Source organism: Oncorhynchus clarkii, chromosome 18 (assembly GCF_045791955.1).
Source record: "Oncorhynchus clarkii lewisi isolate Uvic-CL-2024 chromosome 18, UVic_Ocla_1.0, whole genome shotgun sequence".
Taxonomy (NCBI): Eukaryota; Metazoa; Chordata; class Actinopteri; order Salmoniformes; family Salmonidae; genus Oncorhynchus; species Oncorhynchus clarkii.
Window position 1 is genome coordinate 18,450,822 of NC_092164.1, and position 14,074 is coordinate 18,464,895.

The window sequence follows — 14,074 nt, forward strand, 5'->3', positions numbered from 1 at the left end:
AACAACAGCAAAGGACCTTTTGAAGATGCTGGAGGAAACCGGTACAAATGTATCTATATCCACAGTAAAACGAGTCCTATAGCGACATAACCTGAAAGACCGCTCGGCAAGGAAGAAGCTGCCGCTCCAAAACCGCCATAAAAAAGCCAGACTACGGTTTTGCAACTGCACATGGGGACAAAGATTGTACTTTTTGGAGAACCAAAAATAGAACTGTTTGGCCATAATGACCATCAGTATGTTTGGAGGAAAAAGGGGGAGGCTTGCAAGCCGAAGAACACCATCCCAATCGTGAAGCACGGGGGTGGCAGCATGTTGTGGGGGTGCTTTGTGTGGGCAGAACTAAAAAAATGTGTGCGAACAAGGTGGCCTACAAACCTGACTCAGTTACACCAGCTCTGTCAGGAGGAATGGGCCAAAATTCACCCAACTTATTGTGGGAAGCTTGTGGAAGGCTACCCAAAACATTTGACCCAAGTTAAACAATTTAAAGGCAATGCTACCAAATACTAATTGAGTGTATGTAAACTTCTTACCCACTGGGAACATGATGAAAGAAATAAAAGCTGAAATAAATAATTCTCTACTATTATTCTGACATTTCACATTCTTAAAATAAAGTGGTGATCCTAACTGACCTAAGACAGGGAATTTTTTATCTAGGATTAAATGTCAGGAATTGTGAAAAACTGAGTTTAAATGTATTTGGCTAAGGTGTATGTAAACTTCTGACTTCAACTGTAACTGTGTATACACAGAAACCACACCTGTGTGGAAGCACCTGCTTTAAATATACTTCGTGTCCCTCATTTACTCAAGTATTTCCTTTATTTTGGCAGTTACCTGTGTGTACATATGTATGTATGTATGTACGTACGTACGTACTGTATGTCAAATAAAATTGTATTTGTCACATGCTTCTTAAACAACTGTAGACTAACAGTGAAATGCTAACTTACGGGTCCTTTTCCAGCAATGCAGAGTTAAGATAAAGGTAAAAACATACCTATGTATAGAAATAGTGACATGAGGAATAAATACACAGTGAATAACAACAAGTAAAAGTATCATGGCTATATACAAGGAGTACCAGTACTGAGTCAATGTGCAGGGGTACAAGGTAATCGAGGTAGCTATGTACATATAGGTAGGGGTAAAGTGACTAGGCAACCGGATAGATAATAGACAGTAGCAGCAGCGTATGTGGTGAGTGTCAATGGGTGTGTGGGGCGTCAGTATGCATGTCTGCGCGTGATGTGTGTATGTTGGGATGTCAGTGTACGTACGCACCTTAGAGTCTGCTGCCCTATGTACATTAACATGGACTCACTGGTCACTTTAATAATGGAACACTAGTCACTTGAATAATGTATACATACTGCTTTACTTATTTCATATGTATATACTGTATTCTACTGTATTTTAGTCAATGCCACTCCAACATTGCTCGTCCTAAAATCGATGTATTTCTTAATTACATTATTTTAATTTTAGATTTGGGTGTATTGTTGTGAATTGATAGATACTACTGCACTGTTGGAGCTAGGAACACAAGCATTTCGCTGCACCCGCAATAGCATATGCTAAATATGTCCATGTGAACAATACAATTAGATTTGAGTTAAAGCTTTGGCAAACGCAGTAACTGTCATTAGCCTATCAATAGCAAAGGGTATTTTTTTCATGAATAATGACGTCTGATAAATAAATAACAATATGTTTAGTCTATAAACTTTCAGTGACCCACTATTTCTCGTCTATGTAAAAAAAAAATGGCTTACAATTTTTTTAAATCATCTTGATCAAAGCTAAGCTACTTCGAACAAATATAGACCCTTTGCATTATACGGCTCGACTCTAGAAATAAGGAACTGTATCCTAGTTAGATGTATCCATGTCATAATCGCCAAGAAACGGACCTTTTCCATTCATCAGAAATGTTCACTTACACAACCTCCTGTCCATTATAAAACGAACCACATAACACAAAAAAGAACCATAACACACCAATGGGGTCGCTCCCTTGAAGTCACTGGCCATTACCAAACGCCGCGCATTCACCTAGTTCACAGTACAATTAGGTTAACGGTGACCGTCTACCTTTGCAATTTATGGGTGTTATTTTATTGATTTATTTTGCGTTGATTAATTTGAAGCCCAAAATGCATTTAGAATGGCTCTCCAATCGCTCGTAATTTAATTCAGGAGGTTATACAAACTTTCAGTGTAGCAGGTTTCATAAAAAGCAACCAGTGATTTTGGACGAAGTCAATTCTCGGTCTGTCTCTATTCACCAATCCATTTATTTTATTTGAATGCACACATTTGTTTTACATAGATGTTATAGACTTCACTGATATGGATGTTCGTTTGGAAAACCACTTGGATTATTTTATCCACGACAATACTGCTGCGGGCTTGAGTCCAGAAATGCTGGCAGTTGCACGGGAAGCCTTCCGTGCTGGGGACTTCAACCTCCTTGCTGAGATATACGGCTCCCAGCTGGCGGACCTCCGACACCCGGACCGGAGCCTCTGCCTTCTGAATGCGGATGCTCTCAGCCGTGCAGGGCGGATAGCGGAGGCTCTGGATTCATACTGCACCGCCGCCAACTTGGACAGGTTACGACCAAACGAACTAGGGTCTCTCGTTGACTGTATTGCGCACACTTTGCGCGTAAAAGAATGCCTAAAAGAATGCACAGACTCCAATGGGGTTTCCGAGGATGAGCATTCGTTGGACCTGTTCTCATGTCGGCTTTGCAAGGGCTTGTTAATCGAGCCAACAACTTTGGAATGCGGCCATACATTCTGCAAACCATGCATTGAGGATGACGGTGTCAAAGAATGTGAATTCTGTCGTTACAAACTGAACAAAACAAATAGAGAATTAAAGCCAATCGGGTTTAAAGTGAATGTAGTACTCAGTGGGCTGTTGAGTAAATGGTTTTGTGCAGAGAGTGAAGCAAGACGATGCTGGCTTGAAGGGGATAGAATGCGGAACGAACAGGGCTTTATCAACGCACTTGAAAAATACAACTACGCTCTTGAAAAAGGTAAAATTAAAAACGTATTTTAAAGGGGATATCCGCAGTTGAGACAAACGCGTATTCAGCCACACTGTTTTAGTAAAAATCTGAGGGATGGGGCTGGAGAAATGTAATCACTCAAATTCATAAGACATAACTAACATTGCAGTAAAATAAGCTTGCATCTTGGGTTCTGCTATTGAACTAAGCTCATGAGCCATTTTAGTTATATTCTTTAAGAATCAATGGGTACATAACATACATTTTAAGTCCAAAAATGAATGTAGCAACTGAAGATTGTCCCTATAACATGACATCATCATTCTTTTTGCATGATCTTTCTGTGCACATTGAAATAAAAGCACGGAACCCACTTCTGTGACGTGCATAGGTTTGTAATAGGTTATGTCAACCCCTAAGGTCAAAGCCATGTTATTGACATCACTGATGGAAGGCGAACAGCCCTGGTCTGCAGGGATTATCCCATCACTGCCACCAGTGTAGTGATTGGGTGAGGGAATCAACCAGTGGTTATGGGTTAAGTTAACACCTGTGCCACGTTCATAACACAAACTATACCAGATAGAGGTTGGGATATATTGACATCATCACACCATGATGACAAGCTCAGCTAAGGCATGAGTTGTGTAAGTAAAGTCATGCACTTTTGCCATAATAGCACAGCCAGAAGATTCATGATTTGGACTGACCTGGTTTGTAGAGAAATGCCTGTGGAGTTTGAGGGAACTCTAGTCTAGGAATCAGAGTAGGCAGAAAGGAAGCTTCTACCTTTTTTTATTTCCTGCATAGGTAGCTATGGTTTCCAAATAAGTCAGGCGTTGCATAGACAAATGCATTGTGGTGTTAGACACAGGCAGACATTTTTGTCTTGACACACACAAAACATTTAATGACAGGGCGTTGAGAAGTGACACTCCTTTCTCTAATCTCTACCCAACAGTAACGTAGGCCTCAGCCCACAAGGTAATAGGATAGAGGTATGTCACGTTCTGAGGGCAGGAATGGTGGAACAGCTTCAACTCATGACCTAGCCCAGAACTAGTTCCATATGACCTGGATCTTCTGAAATAATATTCTGCCCAACATACAGCTTGTAACACATTACCCCCATTACCCCCATTACCCTCATTACCCTCTCAGGGGGGTTGTAAAAGTGTTATGAATACAGTTATAGCTGTTAAGTAATGACATATCAACGACAAACTCACAATTAACGGTCTTCAAACCCATACAGCCTGGTGTTGTCCTGGTTTTAAGACGTTGACACAATGAACATGAGCAATGGAAGGTGCTGGAGATATGTGAATAACTTAAACTGAATCTGACTCTTAACTAATGTTTGTTTCATGTTCTCTCTGCACAGCCCCCTTCATGTGTGGGCTGCTGGCCCGACGGGCAGAGCTGCATATGGCGATGAACAACTTCAGACAGGCCCTACAGGATGGAGACGCCATGTGTCGACTGACGCCCCTCTCTCCCAAGGTACGAAAACACGCAACTGTTTCCTGACATTAACACATTTACCCAAATTGTTTTGTGTAAATGAACCTGAAAGACGCTGTGGTACTTGGGGTTTTGTGTGTTTGTGTTCTCAGGCTCACTACGTGAAGGCCCTGGCTCTGAACAAAGCCGGTTATAATGAAGAGGCCCTGCAAGAATACTTCTACTGTCTGGCTCTGAAGCCAGACTGGACCTCAGTCAAGCTGGAAACGCAAAAGTTAAGCGACTCCACTGTGTTTCTATAGCATTGAAGTTATATTCAATTGAATTAGTTAGTTCCCCTAACCAGTTACGCAACCACTTGTGTGCCCGATTGACTGCGGTGACTGCTAGTCACTGTCTTATGTCTCTTTCCCCCCTGTAGATGCTGAGTGAGATGTTCTCCACGTTCAAGACAGACGGTCTCCCCATGTCATCACTTCGCCTCCACCCAACAGGCCACGCCTCCCACCTCAAACCAGCCTCCCATCTTCTCGACTCCCTCCATTCCACCCCTCGTAGATGGAGCCATACCCCAACTGGCCGTAGAGACAGTTTGTCTGACACTGGAGCAGAGACCAAGTCCTCATGTGAGGTTTCCAAGACCCTGGCTTCTGTTGTGGCTGCCTTACCTCTCCCCCCTGGCCTAAAGAGGAAGTTCTCAGACGAACCCATAGGCTCTGCACCTCCCAACAAGCTGCCCAGAAAAGGTACCCAACCCCTCCATTCCAATAGGCAATTATTTATTTTTGCCAAAAAGCCAAATTTTTTAAAAGTAATACTAGTGAACAAAAATATTGCAAAGTATCTTACTGTTGTGTGAATGCAATCATTATAAACATATAGAAACCTCAGCAATAATATAATGTAAATGTATTTGTTTTGAGTCTTGTGTTCAGATGAGTCAAGCTCATCCCAGGTGCCTGCTGCTTGTTGCAGTGAGAGGAGAGAGGTGCCCCCTCAGCTCCTGGATAGCTCTGACATGGACTGCTCTGTTTGTATGAGGTAAGTCAAACACACACACACACCCTGTCTGTAGGTCCAGTTTTCCCTACGTAGTTATTAAAACCTTCCCCCCCATGCGTTTTCTCCAGGCTGTTCTACGAGCCAGTCACCACCCCCTGTGGACACACCTTCTGCATGAAGTGTCTTGAGCGCTGTCTGGACCACAACCCCAACTGCCCCCTGTGTAAAGAGAACATTACAGAGGTAAATAGCCACCACACAGACCTGCCTTCACTACTATTGGAAATTAATATCAATTACTGAAAGACAAAATGACCAAAATTCCCCTTGTTATCTGATTGAATCTGTTGTAATTGCAGTACCTGGCCACTAGAGGGTACCATAAGACCCTGCTGATGGAGGAGGTGCTGCAGCGCTACCTGTCTGAGGAGCTGGCTGAGAGGAGCAAGGTGTACCAGGAAGAAATGGCAGAGCTCTCAAAGTGAGTCAGGCCTCATTACATTTCAGCCCCTAATCCCTTCTCAAAACATAATGTCTGACAATGTTTTAGAATCCTATGATACAATATTATTTGGGCAGAATATCATATTTAGTGGTTTAACCCACATTTTATTCTCTCTGCAGCTTGGCCCAGGAAGTGCCCATCTTCATCTGCACCATGGCATTTCCCACAATCCCCTGCCCCCTGCAAGTCTTCGAGCCGTGTTATAGGCTGATGATCCGACGCTCTATGGAGACGGGAACCAAGCAGTTTGGAATGTGCATCGCTGACGACATCAAAGGGTGAGTGGAGGTTTTACACCTGTGCCCACACAGCCATCAAAACACTTTGACACTAGTTTAACCTGTGCCCACACAGCCATCAAAACACTTTGACACTAGTTTAACCTGTGCCCACACAGCCATCAAAACCCCTTGACACTAGTTTAACCTGTGCCCACACAGCCATCAAAACACTTTGACACTAGTTTAACCTGTGCCCACACAGCCATCAAAACACTTTGACACTAGTTTAACCTGTGCCCACACAGCCATCAAAACACTTTGACACTAGTTTAACCTGTGCCCACACAGCCATCAAAACACCTTGACACTAGTTTAACCTGTGCCCACACAGCCATCAAAACACCTTGACACTAGTTTAACCTGTGCCCACACAGCCATCAAAACACCTTGACACTAGTTTAACCTGTGCCCACACAGCCATCAAAACACCTTGACACTAGTTTAACCTGTGCCCACACAGCCATCAAAACACCTTGACACTAGTTTAACCTGTGCCCACACAGCCATCAAAACACCTTGACACTAGTTTAACCTGTGCCCACACAGCCATCAAAACACCTTGACACTAGTTTAACCAAAAGGGTAGCAAACCTGTATTTGCGACTCAATTCAAGACCATGTTATCCCACTGAACTAAAACCTACCCTAGACATTTTATCTGAGTGCTAACAGGTTTTCATCATAGTTACTCATCCTCACAGGTGTAGCTCTGTGAACTACCTCCACTACACTAGCCTATATCCCTCACACTTTCACCCCAACAGATTCACGTGAGCCAATGGATAATGCAGATGTAGGATCTTCATTTGATTACTCTCTTTTTTTGCTGCAGAGAATTTCCCTGCACAGCAGGAAATGCAAACTTGTAGTGCATTTGGAGTTTTAAAAAGGTTTCTAAAGCTTGTAAATTCGACTTGATTTTCCCCAATGAAAAAGCTTATCAACCCCTACAGAAATGTCCATGAATTATAATCCACATAATAATTCACATTTCCAGTTGCTGCAGAATTTTATTGTTTTATTGTTCTGCTGTAGCAAAATGGCTCACAATAAGATCCTACATGTGTATACCCTGCGTTTCTCTGGCCACAGCTTCGCAGACTACGGCTGCATGTTGGAGGTGAAAGACGTGAAGTTCCAACCAGACGGGCGCTCGGTGGTCGACACGGTCGGAGTGTCCCGCTTCAGAGTGCTGAGCCACGGCCACCGTGACGGCTACAACACAGCCAAGATAGAGCACCTGGAGGACCAGAAGGTGGAGGGAGAGGAGCTGGCGGAGCTGCAGAAGCTGCATGACTGTGTGTACGAGCAGGCCAGCACCTGGTTCACCTCCCTCAAAGACAACATGAAGAACCAGATCGTCAGCCACTTTGGACAGCTGCCTGACAAAGACCCTGACATTCAGGTAAGATAAAGTCAGCCGATATGGACAGTAGAACTCGGGTTCTGAGGTTTCCCTGGTTTCGTTGCCTGGTCAGGAGACACTTTGACCCTATAGAGCCACCCAGCTAAATCTAAATACCCATATCGGTTCCTCTAAGAATTCACCTTTATGAAAGCTGATTAAACTGTGCAATCTTGGCCATAGACACTTTTTGGTTGTGATATGGAATAATTCTCTGTGTCCTGTCTTCACTAACCCGACCACACTCTGCCTCTGGGTTCTCAGGGGGGTGCCAGTGGTCCTGCATGGTGTTGGTGGCTGCTGGCTGTACTGCCCCTGGAGAAGAGAGCCCAGCTAAGCATCCTGGCCATGACCACCCTCCGAGAGCGCCTCAGCACTACCCGCCGCGTGCTCAGCCTCGTCACACGCAAACACCCTCCACCGCGGCGACCATCTTCAGCAGCGGCAGCATCATCATCACTGTAGTGGCCCCCCGAGAGGTGATCAGTTTAGAATAATCTGGGCCCAGTTAGGAGAAATCCAGATTGTCAAAAGTTACCTATCGGCTCTGATTAAATGCATAGAAATATAATGAATAGAACGGGAGTCCCCGTTGAAGTCGGTTATTTTTCTGTTCTATTCATTATATTTCTATGCATTTAATCCTATCTGATAGATGACATCCGGATAGATAATCTTTGGAAAACTGGGCCCTGGAGAAGAAGGGAGAGGATACTCCATTTTCCTCTGAAGCTCTAGCCTCAGATAAAGAGTTTCAACAGTGGGAATGATTCAGCAGTGTTGTTCATGATCTCAGGAATGGGTTCTACTTGAGTCTTACAAAAAGGATCGATGGACTAGCCCTACCCAACCAAAACACATAAATGTGTGTCAGGTTTGCGCACATATCTTTGGGTCAATTTCATTAAGTCCAGATTTGTCATGTGTGGTACATTCGTTTATTTTGTTCTTATTTTATTGTTGGCCTGTGTACAAATGAGGCCATAATTTATTTTTGCAATATGTTTTTTTTCTACTATTTGTCATGTGAAGCCAATTTTCATGTACAGAAATGTAGCGTTTTTCTATGGGACATAATGAATAGAATGCACACCATCACTTACTGGAACAATATGTTCTACTGTATGTTGGTAATCATGTCAGGAGGGAGCGCTTGATGCAAGCAAGTGAAAAATAGCAGCACATACATTGTAGTAGCACCAAACAGCCACAGGGTGGCGGTAAGTGTGAGCAAAGACGATCAGTGCAGACAACCCTACATTTGAACAGGTGTTTTTTGCGGAGGACAGATCCACCCCTTTCCTCTCTGTCACAAAGACAATGGACAGTAGGACAACACTCCTGTCATTCAACAGCCTAGTTTAGTTAAATGAATCAAAGCTTGATTAAATATAGTAAGCCTAAATCATGTCTTTATAAGTGGCTTCATAGCTCGTCAACCATCTTGATTAATTAACCAATGATTTTCAGCTTGCTCAATTGCACATCGGAACTAATGGTTTCAGCCTCTCCATGGTGTGTTTTCCCAGCAACACTGCTGTGTTCTGATTTAGACAGACTGGTCCCAGGTTGAAGTCCCTTAAGGGAATGTTCATCACTGGATGCTGTACAGCAGGGGTGTCGAACTCATTCCACAGAGGGCCAAGTGATTGCATTTTTTAATTTTTTAAATTTCAATTAAGACCTACACAACCAGGTGAGGGGAGCTCCTTGCTAATTAGTGACCTTAATTCATCAATCAAGTACAAGGGTGGAGCGAAACGCTTCAGGCACTCTGCGGAATGAGTTTGATGTGCTGTACAGTAACATTTTTGTTTTTTACAGTAACAATGAGGCCAAGTGGTGTTTTTTCCCAATGTGCTGTTCTGAGGCATGCATAGACACTCGCCTTCATAGTTATCTACATGAGTCTATTCCAAAATCACACAGTGGGTCTATTTCCCCCCACAACCAGAGGTTGTCAAGAGGCCTGGGCAAAGGCACAACATATGCCATATTCCAAATTGTAAGGACTGGTGTACTGTGTGGTCACCACATTAAAAGCTTCTGTGACTTGGCATATCTCACCCACACAGTCAGATCTTGGAGAAGCAGCCAGGTGAGTAATTTGGGTTACTTAGAAGTCAGAACTGAAGACGACATGTCATATTTGTAGACAATGAGTCACCTCCGTGCTCCGTCATCACCATGTTGGAAGGATCTGGATTCTCCCGAATTGATTCATTTCCAAACCCTCTTGATAAACACACACGCCATCATTCTCCCAGACCAGTGGAGGCTGCTGAGAGGAGGACGGCTCCTAATAATGGCTGGATCGGCGCGAATGGAATGGCTGCAAACCATGTTTGATGTATTTGATACCATTCCACCGATTCCGTTCCATCCATTACCATCAGCCCGTCCTCCCCAGTAAAGGTGCCACCAACCTCCTGTGTGCCAGACACATTTGCAGAAATTGCTCAGTCACTACATTTTTGGTAACACAAATGTGAAAATTGCATTCAATGAATCTTAACTTATACCTTTTAAATGTATGATTTTGTTACTTGTGTGTTCATCAGGCCCAAAACTTGTATTATTCAAACCATTCGATATAGTTATACGTTTACCATCAATGTCACCCTCAACAGTCAGGCCACGGTTTGTGTCTTGAAAGGGGGTCTATTTGAACAGTGGGAAAATAATGATCTGCAGATCTTTTTGGCATGGTCTCTTTGAACCATCTGTTTTATAGCCTAATAAATATTTATTGAATTCTGACCATTTTTATCTGTCCAGTTATTCTTTTTTTTAACCCCTTGATGTGCATGGGATAAGGACGGCTTCTTCACAAGAAACGTTGTTGCTTGCCATTTTGTACATGATCTTATAGTAGGAAAGAACAGGTTCCATGTGTGAGTTGCCACCACACTGATGTTATGAAGCACGGGGCAACCATAGAAAGGTGTCTGAATATGAGGCAAATATCAGGGGGTCTTTGACCAGATGCCCATTGACTGAGACAGGATCAGCTGTATACATATCAGTAATAACGAAAAGGGAAGTGAGAAAAGGAAGCAGGTAGGGGAAATATCACCCTGGGGTACTGCTTTAGGATGAGGGGTCGAGACTCCCCTAATAGTACACAGTGAGCAGTGTGTCCGCTGTACCTTTCCTAATAACTAAATATAGACAATTATTTATCATGGGGGACAGCACATGGAGCTCAAACGACAATGTATGAACGCCTCTCAATGAGGGTAGCCTAATGCGGTAGCACATACATAGCAAATAATGACTTTTCAGTTCACGCTCCGCTCAGGCTCGTTCGATCGTTCCCTTGCCACACCCATGATTACGAATATTGACACCGATGGCTCACGTGCGCATGTCCATGATTCTGTGCGATAGAGGCCTGCCTCGCCTTTTCTCTCGCACCTATTCTGTACAGACATCCTTCGTTCTTTACATGAAAAATTTGTTTTGTTTTTTTAGGGCCTAGATGAGGCAGAGAAGAATAGAAATAGCTTTGTATCTCTATTTCTTTACTGATTAATCACCCACTCCCCGGTTCTTGCATCAAGGCCCTGCCCCTCTGATTCCCGACCGGCTTCCTGTGTTTGTGCGGTTCTCACTAGCCAGGGAGCGAGGAGGAGCAGAACTGGGAGTTGAACGAGCGAAGGGCCGAGCTGCCACCTCAACATGGAGTAGCCTAGTGTCCTCGACAACAGTAGCGGACCACAAAGAGGAATACTCGAGGGGTTATTTTTCTACAAAGATGCGCCGCAAATGATACCACATCAAAGATTCCACAACGCGAAGGAAGGATCGGTTTATATTTAAAAGATGGCGAACGACTCTCCGGCTAAAAGTCTGGTCGAAATAGACCTGGCTTCATTGCGGGTGAGTGGTGGACAAGGGCAGTGTCTTTTATTTAAAGATGAGGCTACCCCCAGATTTAATCTATTCAACTACAGCGAGTTAACGTTATATAAAACAATGCGAACAGTTTTACCCAATAAAATATGGAGACATTTTCGGGGTTACCATTTCTGGGAGGCGTATTTATTATTCGGATCGAGAGAAAGCTGTCGTGCTGTCTGGCTTTCCTTTGTTCGAAATGCATTTGGCATGTTGTGGAGATCAGGGCGCAACAGCTGCGTTAATCTAGGTCACATTTTTGCAACAATTATTCAAAAGCATTTTCATTTTTTTTTATGGTTGTGTAAAAAAAATATTTCTTTGACTCGTTTCAGGATCCAGCAGGGATTTTTGAATTGGTGGAAGTGGTCGGAAATGGCACCTATGGACAAGTATACAAGGTTTGTTCCAATATATATTATTTTCTTCGTCTGTGGCCTAATTTTCGATTCTGATTTCTGACACTAAATAGCTAACGTTACATCGATGATCAATGCCAAAACTGCATCAAACACATCCAGATGTCATGCTTGTGTGATGGAATAGATTCATGTCAAGATGTCTCGTCAGGATGTTTGCCATTGCACCCAAATAATCCCTGGTTGGATTGGTAAAGGTGATGTCCCTCTGTGTATTATTGCTTGTAAAAACATATTTGGTGAAATATGGAAGGTAGCTTGCAATCAATCCATGCACCACTCCATTAATCCAAGCTCCTCTGTTTCTCATCTTCTACCCAGGTTAGGCCTTAACGCTCAGTTGATTTGTTTCTGAAGTTGACTTTTTTTCTGTTAATTTCCATGAATATTCTAGATTGGTTTAGAAGTAAATGGCAACTGGGTTTGCAGACAGGTGTTGCTATGAGTGTTTTTAAAGTGCAGCACATGTCCTACATCACATCCTGCTGCGGAGAGAGGGGGAAAGGGAATCGACTACTGCTGCCTGATGATCCAAACTAGGACTTGCCTCAGACAATTTGGTTAAGTAAAATATCATGTGTTACACAGCAGGCTTTCTCCCCTCTCTCAACCATCTGTTTCTTGGTGTCATGTTTCTCTGTGAAAATGATCATAGTGACTGTTTAAAGTGATTGTTGAAATGTACCTTTTTGGAGAATTTGGTGGGTTCCGTCTCTTGGATTATGAGGATGAGTCTGACCCACCTATTGGTGACCTACCTCTCTTCCCCGTACCCTCATTTCCATTGGAAGGTCTGGTCTGTATTTAACCCCTCCTTTCAAACAGTCAGGCTAGCAACACTGTGCAGAGCTTGAAAACAACTGGAAAGTCTGTTAAGCAGGGTGGTTCACAGGGGCTGCAGCAGTGCTGTGTCCTGGGGCTATTCTCTTAACTCTCAGGAGCAGGGTAGTCTGGACTCCTGACTGAGGAGAATCAACAGTGGTAGTCTGGATGTTCAAACGGAAAAGCAGGACCATTCATCTGATCCAACCCTGTGGAACAGAGGGCTTTAAAGACCAATGCTGTTTTCTTTTGGTCATGTGACCCCGTTTGTAATGGAAAACTTGCTAGCAAACGTCTTCCTTCCATGAACAGATGGCTTCATGGGTCTATGTGGAGAGAATGATTTACTTTTAGGCTTTTGTCACTTACTCTCAATCTCTTTACGTCTCTTTCTAAATTTCACCAAATGATTGACTAGAGTTTATTGGAATTGGTGCGTTAAAACGTTTACATCAAAGGCTCATATGGGCCTTATGCTATCTTTCGCTATTTATAGTCAGGCAGAGCCTTAGCCATTCTTCCACACTGCATGGAATAGAATGGACGTCCTGCAAAAGGGCCCCGGGCTGGCTGTGTATGTGCCTGTTTAGTTCCGCAAAATGGAGGACATCCTTGTTCTAATGATTCCAAGTAAAGCCAACTTGCCTGTGGCAGCTGATTTGAAAGATGGAGAACCAGGGGATAATATTTTTAGCCTGAAATTCATACGTCTTCATTTTCTGTTCTGCAGACAGTTAGGTCGACATGCTCAGGTTTGCTGTACATTTTCACAACAGACAGTCCCAAAGCCATTGGATGTCAGAGGTTTACTGTATGCCAACTTCTAACCTACATAATTGTCATGCCAAATAAAGGCAGTTTGTTTCAATCAATTATTCCCCTTCCTCTATTGAGACTGTACTGTGAACTGCAGGTTATAAACTAGGCTAATATGTAGCCCAGTTATGTACACAGTGTATGTGGACACCTGCTCGTTGAACATCTCGTTGCAAAATAATGACCATTAAAATGGAGTTTGTACCCTGTTTTCTGCTATAACAGCCTCCACTTTTCTGGGAAGGCTTTTCACTAGATGTTTGAACATTGCGGCGGGGACTTGCTTCCATTCAGCCACGAGCAGTAGTGATGTCGGGCACTGATGATGGGCGATTAAGTTTGGCTCGCAGTCGGCGTTCCAAATGTTGTTCGATGGGGTTGAGGTCAGGGCTCTGTGCAGGCCAGTCAAGTTCTTCCACACCGATCCCGGCC

The 14,074-nt window shown here is 43.5% G+C and overlaps 2 protein-coding genes across 9 annotated transcripts in view; both read left to right on the forward strand.

Moving 5' to 3' along the window:
• Positions 1–2,358: 2,358 nt before the first annotated feature.
• LOC139372501 (LON peptidase N-terminal domain and RING finger protein 2-like) lies at positions 2,359–9,957 on the forward strand. Its single transcript, XM_071112228.1, has 10 exons — positions 2,359–3,055; positions 4,413–4,531; positions 4,645–4,782; positions 4,914–5,238; positions 5,428–5,533; positions 5,623–5,737; positions 5,854–5,975; positions 6,119–6,277; positions 7,373–7,685; positions 7,950–9,957. Exons 1-10 carry the CDS (start codon positions 2,359–2,361, stop codon positions 8,148–8,150), a joined length of 2,295 nt encoding a protein of 764 aa, XP_070968329.1. The 3' UTR covers positions 8,151–9,957.
• Positions 9,958–11,073: 1,116 nt separating this feature from the next.
• Positions 11,074–14,074, forward strand: part of LOC139373143 (mitogen-activated protein kinase kinase kinase kinase 4-like) — a 49,440-nt gene continuing 46,439 nt past the window's right edge. For 6 of the 8 annotated variants that reach the window (XM_071113284.1, XM_071113286.1, XM_071113287.1 and 3 more), the window contains exons 1-2: positions 11,305–11,567; positions 11,921–11,986. In XM_071113284.1, the coding sequence (XP_070969385.1) occupies positions 11,511–11,567; positions 11,921–11,986 (123 nt within the window). In that variant the 5' untranslated portion in view covers positions 11,305–11,510. Of the gene's footprint in view, positions 11,568–11,920; positions 11,987–14,074 lie in introns of all 8 variants that reach the window. The other 2 variants (XM_071113288.1, XM_071113285.1) reach the window with 2 other exon arrangements.

Bases quoted from the DNA above. Each gene is read 5' to 3' on its own strand.
- LOC139372501 (XM_071112228.1), top strand. From the start codon at position 2,359: ATGGATGTTCGTTTGGAAAACCACTTGGATTATTTTATCCACGACAAT. The intron at 3,056-4,412 runs GTAAAATTAAAA...CTCTCTGCACAG, and splicing joins CAACTACGCTCTTGAAAAAG to CCCCCTTCATGTGTGGGCTG. The intron at 5,738-5,853 runs GTAAATAGCCAC...TTGTAATTGCAG, and splicing joins GTAAAGAGAACATTACAGAG to TACCTGGCCACTAGAGGGTA.